The 13,685-nt window shown below is 40.3% G+C and overlaps 1 protein-coding gene across 1 annotated transcript in view; it reads left to right on the forward strand.

The window, feature by feature from the left end:
* Nucleotides 1-13,685, forward strand: part of LOC126272638 (zinc finger protein 761-like) — a 355,681-nt gene that overhangs the window by 324,592 nt on the left and 17,404 nt on the right. The window contains exon 14 of the mRNA XM_049975612.1: nucleotides 3,657-3,783. Coding sequence (XP_049831569.1) covers nucleotides 3,657-3,783 — 127 coding nt within the window. The remainder of the gene's footprint in view (nucleotides 1-3,656; nucleotides 3,784-13,685) is intronic.

Genomic DNA, 13,685 nt, shown 5'->3' on the forward strand with positions numbered 1-13,685 from the left:
TCAGACCTATATCATTTACGTCGGTTTGCTGTAGGGTTTTGGAGCATATACTGTATTCAAACATTATGAATCACCTCAAAGGGAACAATCTATTGATACGTAATCAGCATGGTTTCAGAAAACATTATTCTTGTGCAATGCAGCTAGCTCTTTATTCTCACGAAGTAATGGCCGCTATCAACAGGGGATCTCAAGTTGATTTCATATTTCTAGATTTCCGGAAAGCTTTTGACACCATTCCTCACAAGCGACTTCTAATCAAGCTGTGGGCCTATGGAGTATTGTCTCAGCTGTGCGACTGGATTCGTGATTTCCTGTCAGGAAGGTTGCAGATCATAGTAATAGACGGAAAATCATTGAGTAAAACTGAAGTGATATCAGGTGTTCCCCAGGGAAGCGTCCTGGGACCTCTGCTGTTCCTGATCTATATAAATTACCTGGGTGACAATCTGAGCAGTCCTCTTAGGTTGTTCGCAGATGATGCTGTAATTTACCGTCTAGTAAGGTCATCTGAAGACCAGTATCAGTTTCAAAGTGATTTAAGAAAGATCGCTGTATGGTGTGGCAGGTGGCAGTTGATGCTAAATAACGAAAAGTGTGAGGTGATCCACATGAGTTCCAAAAGAAATCCATTGGAATTTGATTACTCGATAAATAGTACAATTCTCAAGGCTGTCAATTCAACTAAGTATGTGGGTGTTAAAACTACGAACAACTTCAGTTGGAAAGACCACATAGATAATATTGTGGGGAAGGCGAGCCAAAAGTTGCATTTCATAGGCAGGACACTTAGAAGATGCAACAAGTCCACTAAAGAGACAGCTTACACTACACTCGTTCGTCCTCTGTTAGAATATTTCTGCGCAGTGTGGGATCCTTACCAGGTGGGATTGACAGAGGCCATCGAAAGGGTGCAAAAAAGGGCAGCTCATTTTGTATTATCACGTAATAGGGGAGAGAGCGTGGCAGATATGATGGGATGCAAGTCATTAAAGCAAAGACATTTTTCGTCGCGGCGAGATCTATTTACAAAATTTCAGTTACCAACTTTCTCTTTCGAATGCGAAAATATTTTGTTGAGCCCAACCTACATAGGTAGGAATGGTCATCAAAATAAAATAAGAGAAATCAGAGGTCGAACAGATAGGTTTAGGTGTTTGTTTTTCCTGCGCGCTGTTCGGGAGTGGAATGGTAGGGAGATAGTATGATAGTGGTTCGATGAACCCTCTGTCAAGCACTTAAATGTGAATTGCAGAGCAATCATGTAGATGTAGATGTGGATGTTTTAATGTCTGCCACACCAGTTCATGTATCACATCTGTGGAACTCTATCCCTTATTTTGGGATAATACGAAATGAGCTGCCCTTCTTTGAACTTTTTGGATATCCTCCATCAATCCTGCCTGATGCAGATCCCCTACCCCACAGTAGTACTCTAGAAGAGGGTGAACAAGCATTTCTAATTGTCCTGGCAGTAGATCTCAGTCTTTGGTTTTTCTCTCCACAATATTAACTACATGATTGTTCCAATTTAAGTTATTTGTAATTGTAATCCTTTAGTATTTAGTTAAGTTTACAGCTTCTTGATATATGTGATTTGTTTTGTAGCTGAAATTTTGTGGATTTCCTTTAGTACTCATGTGGATGACTTCACACTTTTCATTATTTAGAGTCAATTGCCACTTTTTATCATCTGATGAGTTTTCAAGATGGTAAATGACAGCATCATGTACAAAAAATCTAAGAGGGCTGCTCAGATTGTCTCCAAAATTACTTGTGTAGATCAGGAATGACAGAGGGCCTGTAATACTTCCTTGGGAAATGCCAGATATTACCTCTGTTTTACTCAGTGACTTTCTGTCTAAAGGAAATCATGAATCCAGTCGCACAACTAAGATAATACTCCATAGGCATGCAGTTTAATTAGTAATTGCTTGTGGGATATGGTATCAAAAACTTTCTGGAAATCAAGAAATATGTAATAAATTTGACATCCCCTGTTGATAGCACTCATTACTTGATGAGAATAAAGAGCCAGTTGTGTTTCAAAAGAATGATATTTTTGGAATCTGCATTGGCTATTTGTCAATAAATCGTTTTCTTAGAGGTGATGCATAATGTTGTAGAGTCAAGTATATGTTCCAAAATTCTACAGCAAAGCAACATTAGTGGCATGGGTCTGTAATTCAGTGGATTAATCGTATTTCATTCCTTGACTGTTGGTGTGACTTTCCACGATTTGGGTACAGATCTTCCTATGAGCAAATAGTTGTATATGACTGCTAAGTATGAGGCTGTTGTATCAGTGTACTCTGAAAGAAACCTGACTGGTTTACAATCTAGACCAGAGGCTTTGCCTTTCTTAAGTGTTTTAGCTGCTTCATTCTACTGAGGATGTTATTTCTAAGTTACTGAAGTTGGCAGTTATTCTTAATTTAAATTCTGGAATATCTACTTAGTTTTTGTTTTTGAAAACATTTCAGAAAATAGCATTTAGTAACCATGTTTAGCCACATTTTCTCATTTGCATGTTGTTATACATTCATATTCACCTTGTGCACTTTGTGGACTTCATTTTCATCTTATGGATTGCAACTGCCTTTTGTTTTGCTTTGTTTGGCAGCCACAGCATGTACTATTCTGCTGGATGTTTTTATGGCTGTGTGTTTAAATCTCTCTCTCTCTCTCTCTCTCTCTCTCTCTCTCTCTCTGTGTGTGTGTGTGTGTGTGTGTGTGTGTGTGTGTGTGTGTGTGTGTGTGTGTGCGGGTGGGTGGGTGGGTGTGTTTTAACTTAGATAATGTTTGGTTGCTAATGTTGGTTTTCTCATTATGTGCTTTAAATTCAGTATCTCATAAAATAGAAAATCCAGTATAGAATAACAACAGTGTAAAATGATAGATATCAGGTGTCTAATGGCAGATGGGCATCTTTAAAGTACATTTAAAAATAGATTAAGTTATCAGGTAAAATTCTTCCTCAGATGTAGGAATCATTCATACACATACATCCCCCACATCATCTACATAATCCTTTCCTGTTCCTTGCTTCCACTCCTCCTCAAAGAAGATAAAATCTGTAAAATGTGCTTTAAATGTTTCTCTTTGTTATTCAAAGTCTCATTTGTGTGGAAATTTCAATATCTTACGTGTTACCCAAGGATGCAAACTAAACCATATCATTTTGCCTAGTTGATAGTTTGTTGGCTTTATTATTTCATCTCCCAAAGGGACCCATTTATATACTCTTGTATTCCTTTCCCGTGTTCGATTTAATTGGTGCCTAATGTCCCCATTGAAATGCTCAAAAAATTCTGATTCTTTCAATTTAACTAAATATAATCTCCTAATAAGTATCATATGTATTTTAATTGTTGAGGGTGCACATAAATTTTGCAGTTACTGTCTCGTATAGGTTTCCATAAGATGAATATTGACAGATTAATTAATCAAAACAGTGAACACAAAAATGTGGACATCAGTTGGGACAATGCTTATCAATAGCTGTTTATTTATATTAAGTTAAATTGATTCCATGCAATTTATTTTTGTCACCTACATGTCATTAATTTTTTTTATGTGTGCAGTATTCTGTGCCCTTAAAATGCCAAGATGTAATTACTTGTAAAAAGTGACTGTTTATTGTAATTCAATTGCAGCACTGTGGTGCAACATTTAGTCGCAGAGATAAACTGACAAGACATTCACTAATTCATCAAGCTGTCAAGAAATACAAATGTCCATTCCATAACTACTTGGGATGTTCCAGAGAGTTCAGCAGACAAGGTTGGCAATTTGGCATAATTATATTTTGGGTAAAATTATTTCTCAATAATTGACCCATTTTGAAACAAGCAGTGTAGAGCTATAGATGCCAGAAGTAGACATCAACTGCCAAACACTAAATGAAACTATGCAGGGTGTTAAACCCAATCTTCTTTCCTCCATTTAAAGGAAACTTTGGGCTACAACTGCATGTTAAGTTAAAATGGGTCAGCACACACACAATGTTCAAATAACTTACGGTAATAGTGTCAGATGTCATTGTTGACAACTGCCAGTATTTCGACAGGAGCACACCTGTCATTTTCAAGCCATAACTGCAGCTAGTAATCACTGACCAGAGGAATTTAAAACCTCATTTTGCAGAGAAACTCTGGAAAGATGACACAGACAAACATTCTCTCTCTCTCTCTCTCTCTCTCTCTCTCTCTCTCTCTCTCTCTCTCTCTCTTTGTGTGTGTGTGTGTGTGTGTGTGTGTGTGTGTGTGTGTGATGATCACCATCATAAGTTATCAATAGTGAACTTAATAATCAATGGTTGAAGAATCATAAACTCTGTCCCTTTATTATTTGACAGGAGCAAAAGAAGAATTCCATTCTGAATTCAAACAAAAAACACTATTTCTATTTATAAGGTTTCCTGCTAATTTTATTTCAGCTGGTTCCTTAATAAGACTATCCAGTAGCTGAAAGTGAATGCCAGAACCTCCGTGTTGTTATATTCCATAAAATGACTGGAGCCAAAACAATGTTCTGCAATGGTGAATTTACTCAGCTGTTGTAAACATGTGTAATGCTCAATACACTGGTTCTCTACAGTCCTGATAGTCTGACCAATATATGACATGCCACAACTGCAAGGAATACGGTAGCCACCGCCTTAACTCAAACCAAGATCATCATTTGTGGAACCTAAAAGGACCCTGATATGGTGGTGGTACAGAAACACATTTCACATAATATTTCCACAAAATATGCTCAGTCTTGTTCAAAAAGCTCGCTGTGTAAGGCAAAAAGTCTGTAGACTCCGGTGCTTCCTCAATATTGTCATCACTCTCCTGGTGAACAATTGGCTTATTACACAAAACATGTCAGATCTGTCTCTCAGTATAATCATTCTGACAAAAGGTGACCCTGAGATGGATTAACTGAGATGACGAACTCAAAGACTGACATGACATGGGCCCTGTGAACCATGGTACAAAGTACCGCTTCCCATTGAGCCAGATGTTGACAACTATCAGCTTACAGCTACAGGTCAGTGTGAGTAGACTTCCTATAAATGGTATGTACCAGCATACAAAAAAGCTTCCTGCTGATGAACACATAAAGGAAGGGTGAGAGGCATCCTTTTCCACATCCATCATGAAACAGATATTTGGGTGGATTGAATTCAGGTATTCTAAAAGGTCGTTTGATTTCTCACTGTCATGAGACCAAAAAAACAATAGTATCGCCTATGTATCTGAAACATCATGCAGGTTTCAAAGCCATCAACTCCAAGGCAGGTTCCTCAAAGTCTTCTGTAAACAAATAGGCAATAATAGGTGACAACGGGTTTCAATGCAGCTCTGTCTGTTTGCTCTGGACATCAAGTAAACAATAAGTTGACGTTAACATATGTCAAAATAGGTTTGTTAATTCAACACTAGACAAAAGTACATAATTGAAGAGAGAGACCACATTAAAACTTACTAAAAGATCAGATTCATTCAAACACATTCTCAGTAATTGACATAAGAAATCTGCTGAGTTCCTAATGTGATGCTCACCCCACCCTACCTTAGGGGTCAACAGAGCGGTAAGGTGTTTTGCTAGACTGCATGTCACCAGTGTTACTCACAATCAGATGAAGCAGACCTCCTTTGTTGTGGACCATAGGAAGGTCATACAGCCTAGGGGGAACAGTACAATAAGAATGTAGACTCTTGATAGTCTACTGTGACACGAACTTTTCTTCGGGAGGCTGTTAGTCATCCTCTCAACACTTTTTGTGGGGTCAGTACCGATCCTATGATACCCTGAATCAGACTGTTAGCACTGCATCTTTTAAATGTAATCCTGCTTGTGCAAAACAATGGTAACATTGCTCTTATCCGCAGGTAAAATAACAATATCCAGGTCATCTTGTAAGTGAACATAAAGCAGCCCTCTCAGCTGGATATGCTCCAGTCAACATGACTTTCCTCCCTCCTAGCCTTCTCTTCAACATCAGAAGGCAGTTTAAAAACTGTCTGTTCAGCAGAACTAATAAAATCAACCACTGCCAAATGCTTTGGAATTAGTGGAAATTTTAACCTTTCCCAACCTTGGATAAAGCTGTATCATCAAAAGCTTTCTCCATACAGAATGTCTGGGTATAGTATTAGGCTCTGAGCCACAGAAACATTCAAACTTCACCAAACACCAGATGGTTACAGAATGAAATTCTCAGTCAGGCTGCAGCCATGAATCATACTCTAGCCATTGCCAAGAAAAAGCCAAAATTTTGAAGCAATTATTAAATGAACCTGAAACAGTTCCTTGGAAACAAGACGCAACTGTCAATGAGTGTAACGGATCCTTTTACAAATGAGAGCTAGGCTGGCGTGTTGCTTCATGCTATTGGTGGCAGGAAAATTAATATGATGCATAAATTTGGCAAATATGGGAATGATATTTTGGTCACATCATCTCAACAAAAATCACAGCATACATTGCAGTCTTACTCTACTGGTGTGAACTTTATCCAAACTTCGAAGCAACAATGCACATAAACAACATGAGATGTAAGTTTCTCCAGATGTACACGATGTTGAAGTAACTTACAGAAATGCAGCCTGATGACATCATCAATAACCAGCGATATTCCAACAGGAGCACGTGCTGCCATTGTCAAGGAATAACTGCAACAAGTAAGTGCTGTGCAAGGGAATTTAAAACCTTGGTTCACATAGACTCAGGAAACATATAACAACACCCGCACGCACTCACACACACACACACACACACACACACACACACACACACACACACGCTCACTGTAAACGCTAGTACCATCACAAACTTTAGATGAGTGACATCAAAAGTTATCAATACTGAATTTCATAATCAATGGGTGAGGTAGTATTAACTCTAGCTCTCTGTTTTTGGACAAGGAAGAGAGCAGGATTCCATGCAGGATTTGCGTGCACAGCACTTACTTGCTGCAGTCATATCTTGAAAATATCAGTGTGTTCTCCTGTCGAAATAACAGTGAATACTGGCTATGTCACTATGTATCCCCGTAAGTTCTTTGAACATTATATACTCAAGGAGAAACTTGGATTTCTTACATAGATAAAATAATTGAGAAGCAAATTTCTGACTGTTTTATTATTATTATTATTATTATTATTATTACAGGGTTAATCAATAAAAACATTAATTAATAACGGCATCTTGTTGTATCAAGCACATCTTCCTTGTCGGTGCTGCAATGTTCCATTACTCCATTTAAGTGGTCTGTCCAAGAACATTGTGGTCTTCTGCGTTTACATCTGCTGGCTGGTTTCCATTCGTAAACCTTCTTTGGCCATCGATTATCTGGCATTCTCATCATATGTTGTTGTTGTTCTTGTGGTCATCAGTCCAGAGACTGCATTGATGCAGCTCTCCATGCTACTCTATGCTGTGCAAGCTTCTTCATCTCCCAGTACATACTGAAACCTACATCCTTCTGAATCTGTTTAGTGTATTCATTTCTTGGTCTCCCTCTACGAGTCTTACCCTCCACGCTACCCTCCAATACACCAACCGATCCCTTCTTCTAGTCAAGTTGTGCCACACATTTCTCTTTTCCCCTATTATATTCAATACCTCCTCATCAGTTATGTGGTCTAATCATCTAATTTTCAGCATCCTTCTGTAGCACCACATTTTGAAAGCTTCTATTCTGTTTTTGTCTAAACTATTTATTGTCCACATTTCACTCCCATACATGGCTACTATCCATACAAATACTTTCAGAAATAATTTCCTGACACTTAAATCTACAGTCGATGTTAACGAATTTCTCTTCTTCAGAAACGCTTTCCTTGCCATTGCCAGTCCACATGTTATATCTCCTCTAATCCGACCATCCTCAGTTATTTTGCTCCCCAAATAGCAAAACTCATTTACTGCTTTAAGCATCTCATTTCCTAATCTAATACCCTCAGCATCACCCGATTTAATTCGACTACATACCATTATCCTCGTTTTGCTTTTGTTGATGTTCATCTTATATCCTCCTTTCAAGACACTGTCCATTCCGTTCAGCTGCTTTTCCAGGTCCTGTGCTGTCTCTGACAGAATTACAATGTCATCAGTGAACCTCAAAGTTTTAATTTCTTCGCCATGGATTTTAGTTCCTACTCCGAATTTTTCTTGTGTTTCCCTTTCTGCTTGCTCAATGTACAGATTGAATAACATTGGGGATAGGCTACAACCCTGTCTCACTCCCTTCCCAACCACTGCTTCCCTCTGCTTTCCTTTCATCCCCCTCGACTCTTATAACTGCCATCTGGTTTCTGTACAAATTGTAAATAGCATTTCACTCCCTGTGTTTTACCCCTGCCACATTCAGAATTTGAAAGAGAGTATTCCAGTCAACATTGTCAAAAGCTTTCTCTAAGTCTACAAATGCTAGAAACGTAGGTTTGCCATTCCTTAATCTATTTTCTAAGATAAGTCGTAGTGTCAGTATTGCCTCATGTGTTCAAACATTTCTGGGGAATCCAAACTGATCTTCCCCACAGTCAGCGTCTACCAGTTTTTTCATTCGTCTGTAAAGAATTTGCGTTAGTATTTTGCAGCCGTGGCTTATTAAACTGATAGTTCGGTAATTTTCACATCTGTCAACACCTGCTTTCTTTGGGATTGGAATTATTATGTTCTTCTTGAAGTCTGCTCACCAGATGGTGGAGTTTTGTCGGGGCTGGCTCTCCCAAGGCTGTCAGTAATTCTAATGGAATGTTGTCTACTCCCGGGGCCTTGTTTCAACTTAGATCTTTCAGTGCTCTGTCAAACTCTTCATGCAGTATCATATATCCCATTTCATCTTGATCTATATCCTCTTCCATTTCCTTAATATTGTCCACAAGAACATCACCCTTTTATAGACTCTCTATATACTCCTTCCACTTTCTGCTTTCCCTTCTTTGCTTAGAACTGGGTGTCCATCTGAGCTCTTGATATTCATGCAAGTGGTTCTCTTTTCTCCAAAGGTCTCTTTAATTTTCCTGTAGGCAGTATCTATGTTACCTCTACATCCTTACATTGGTCCTCTAGCTGTCCCTGCTTAGCCATTTTGCACTTCCTGTCAATCTCATTTTTGAGACGTTTGTATTCCTTTTTGCCTGCTTCATTTTTATATTTCCTCCTTTCATCAATTAAATTCAGTATCTCTTCTGTTACCAAAAGATTTCTATTAGCCCTCATCTTTTTACCTACTTGAGCCTCTGCTGCCTTCACTATTTCGTCTCTCAAAGCTACCCATTCTTCTTCTACTGTGTTTCTTTCCCCCATTCCTGTCAATCATTCCCTGATGCTCTCCCTGAAATCCTATACAACCTTTGGTTCTTTCAGTTTATCCAGGTCCCATCTCCTTAAATTCCCACCTTTTTGCAGTTTCTTTAGTTTTAACCCACAGGTCATAACCAATAGATTGTGGTCAGAGTCCACATCTGCCCCTGGAAATGTTTTACAATTTAAAACCTGGTTCCTAAATTTCTGTCTTACCATTATATAATCTATCTGAAACCTGTCAGTATCTCCAGGCTGTTTCCATGTATACAGCCTTCTTTTATGATTTTTGCTAGGATTAAGTTATGCTCTGTGCAAAATTCTACCAGGCGGCTTCCTCTTTCATTCCTTACCCCCATTCCATATTCACCTACTATGTGTGTATAGACACACATAACAGAACACAATATCAACTAGTTTTTGAGCTGTGGATGTTCTTATATAGCAGAAAGTCGATAAAATCACACAGACATACAAACAAACACAACCATGACTATTGCTACACTAAATATAAATGTAAATATTAAGTTACCCATACAAAATAAACAGCAGCTCTTTAATATAACTGAAATGGAGAAGCTCCCCCCCCCCCCCCCCTTCCCAGAATAACAGATTCATTTTGCTGTCACAAGCAGGAATAGTACTAAACAATGTAGTGGTCATTTGTTGTTAATGCAGTGTATACACTTAAGTTTACATTGTCTGCTTGTCTTGAAAGTCATTGCAGAATCGAAAGTACACACATAAACTTGCTTCTACCACAAGGACAGAACCAGTGGACACTTTCATAGGAAAAACTTTGTTAACTCTCCTAGTCAGTCTATATATATTGTGACAATCACCTCTTGATAGTGTTCTTGAGCTACAAAGAGCACAGACTGGTATATTATGACAGGTAATTTTGAAACCACAAACTCAACATTCTTACTGGTATACAGACAATGGAGTGAGTAAAGTAATTTATATGTGTACACTACTCCCACAGCCAACATTTACAACTTCATATACTATTGCAGGAAGTCTTGAATTACATTCTGATCAGAAGTGTAGACTTCTACAAAACAATGTGAATTGAAATTTGTGGCATTTTATTTTGTGAGATTATAGTCTGGAGATGTATTTAAGCTCTGTACTGGTCATGCTTTACTAAAGTTAACAGGTGAGAAACCTGTTGCTTCACCTGTGAGGAGAGTAGCTTTCTGGATAATGGTTGCGATGAAGAGGGTGGCTGACCACATGCTCACACTCAAGGACGAGGGCCCTAGGAACTCTGGACACAGAGAATTCGTCTTGTTTTCAGAATTGTTTGTCAAAATGCCTTGCAAACCCTGAACCTGTTATTGAACAATAGCAGCTGAGCAGCTGTGGGTACTCCGAGACTATTTTGCAAACCCAGAATCGAGGTATATTGGTACCTGCCAAGTGTTGTACTCAGTTGACTGTAATAGCTGTAATTTCCAGGCCACATTTATGCCAGGGAATTCATCTGAGAGAAGTAAAAGAGGCTGTGGGGTAGCAGGGAACTGAGTTACCAGTCAAAGTTTTTCGCTGTGGTTGTTTATGAGACAGCTAATCAAAAGAGAACTGAGGCCAAGATATGTGCATCGGGGTACACAAATGAAAAGAGTAGTGAAAGCAGTGGGTGTTGGTTCGGAGTTTGAGTGGTAGTGGAATTGTGAAGTGGTAACAGTGGTATGAAGAGTTAGAAGCAACCCGGAGGAAGAACAATCCGCAAAGACTGGTGGAGAAAAGAGAGGCAAAGTGCCATAATAAACTTTCTGTAATTTCATTTATGGGTGGGACCAGGTAATTCTGATCAGTTGAAGTCTGGAAGACAGGAAGTTTGTGGGCTTTACTGGCTGTCGGGAAGGACTGGAAGTGTCTGATGATGTATCAGAGGCTAGATTAAACCTTAGTTGTGGTACATAAAGAAGGAGCATTTATGTGGCAATAAAGTAGAATCTTGCTTGTCACAGTGTAAAAGGATAGAAATGTTTATTAAATACACTTTTAGTGTGTATTGCCATATTCTGTTTACGGTTACTCACTCCACTGGACAGTGCTATACCTCCTATGTGTCATCAATTCCTTTTCAGAGTCCGCAAAAATCTTTGTATGATAATATGTAGTGTCTGTATTTCTTCAATGGTTTCCCTATGGTTTGGCAATCATTATGAAAACACACTGCATCCTTGTGTCTGTCATGTGGACCAACGATTTCCTTCATAAATAGCTCTGAAAGGGAAATGAGTTACTCTGTCCATTACTCAGCCCAAGGGTAACACAAGGAGGAGTGGGATTCTGAGCCATAAAAACTTTTGACCACCTACCCAGTGATGTAAAGAATTTAATGGATAATGAAATTTAACTTGTAACACATCCTAAAATTGTCTACTTCATAAATCCTTTCACTCTGTAGAAGAATGTCTGAATGTACAGGATTAGAATGGTGATGGAGTCCTGCAAGACCATGTAAATCACACCCAAACCTAATGGAAAGCCTCCTCTCCATCCATAAAATTCTCCTGCTCTGCAATCCCTAATCCCCCCAGGGAGCCCACAACTCTGTTGTGGTTATGTGTGTGGCACTCATGGCTCCCTGAGCTATTGCAACTTTTTGGTTTTCTGGGCTGCTTTACCTTCCCCTTCCTTCTCATTCCCTGTCCTTATTTCTTTCCCTTTGCTCTTTTCTTTACCTCTCCTGGTATTCTTATTTTCGTCAACCCAGACTTCGCTTTGTCTTGTGGTTTTATGGGTTTGACTGTCCTCCTCTTTTGTGGATTTTCTGCTCCTCCTCAGGGGTTTGACCTCCACCTCTAAATCTGAAATCTGTAGTGTTAGCCAGATAGGGAAGAACTCCCTCCCTAGCATCTTTGGCATGGGTTCCTCCCCACCTTTCTCCCTCTCTCATTTCTCCCTTCCTCCTCTCTTTTCCCCATTCCCCTCCCTCCCCACCATAGCCTTTTCATCTCCTTGCTAGGTCACCAGCTTGGTAGCCAGTCCATGTGGTGGGGTTGTTATGTACCCATCTGACTGAGCCCCCCTGACACCACAGAGATCACTCTGCTTGGTACCTGCACTGTGAACGCTTTCTGTAAGTCTAGGAGTGGTTGCCCACCTTTCAGGGCATTGGAACTCCCAACAACAACTGTCTTGCCAGGCAGCCATTGCTGTGGCTGATCTTCCTAGAAATAGTTCTGTCTCAGTTCTTATTTCTGCCTTCCCATACCCTCCTCAGCTATCCCCTGGGAGGAGGACCAGGCCCACTGACTTGAGGCGAAACCCTTTTCGCACTTCGTGGTGTGCACCATGCCTGATGGGGAAACTTTTGCTTCCACCGAGCCCCCTTTCTTTGTGGAACACATTGAGGACAAGTTCGGTGAAGTTGAGTCGTTAAGCAAGATGAGATCTGGCTCCCTCCGTATCAAGACAACTTCTGCTAGTCAGTCAGCCTCTCTCTCTATGCCTGCGACCGTTTAGGAGACATCTCAGTGAATATCACTCCTCACAAATCACTCAATATGACACAGGGTGTAATTTTCCATAGGGATCTTCTACAGTCTGATGATGAACTTACGGCTAATGTAGAACGACATGATGTTAATTTTGTCCGGTGTGTCCAAAGAGGCCCTAAGGACCATCGTATAGACATTGACACTTTCATCCTGAACTGTGTGGGGTACCCTGCCTTAGAAGTTCCAGTTAATGGTATATAGATGCAACATCAAATTGCACATTCCACCTCCCATGCATTGCTTCTGTTGGCTCAAGTTCAGCCACATGTCCTCGTGATGTGATGCCACTCCTATCTGTGGTGACTGTGGGCATCCTCTTCATGTGGGGAGCCCTTGCACCTCAGGTGTAAACTGCTCTCGTCTCCATTCTCCCCACTCACTCGATTGTCCGGTGTATATGAAGTAAAAAAGAATTCAAGAAATAAAGATCCCTGACCATCTCAGCTACTTTGAGACCCAGAAGAAGTTTAACAGACTTCACCCTGTGCATCTCTCCTGTACCTTTGCCTCAGTTACATCTTCCCCTCCTTCCCCCTCCTGGTTACCCCCATCCTGACCTACTTCCCTTTCCTCCCCCGCCTCCAGAACCTCCCAGTCGTCCCCTCATGGAACTGCTCCTCCTCCTCCTCCTCCTCCTCAGCCAGATATCCTCTTCTCTGGCTCCTGCTACAGATGGGACTCCGTGCTCCCTCAAGATGGGGGAGCCTGCAACCTTGCGTCGCATGAACCCACGCTCTGAGTGCCCCAAAGACACTCGCTCTCTGTCTGATCTGGACATTCCTGCCACTTATTCCCTTAAAGATAACGCCTCCCCTCTCCCTCTGAGGGAGAAGAAGAAGCAGTGCAAGTCAAATGACAAGGCTTCCC

The sequence above is a fragment of the Schistocerca gregaria genome, chromosome 5 (assembly GCF_023897955.1).
Source record: "Schistocerca gregaria isolate iqSchGreg1 chromosome 5, iqSchGreg1.2, whole genome shotgun sequence".
Lineage (NCBI taxonomy): Eukaryota > Metazoa > Arthropoda > Insecta > Orthoptera > Acrididae > Schistocerca > Schistocerca gregaria.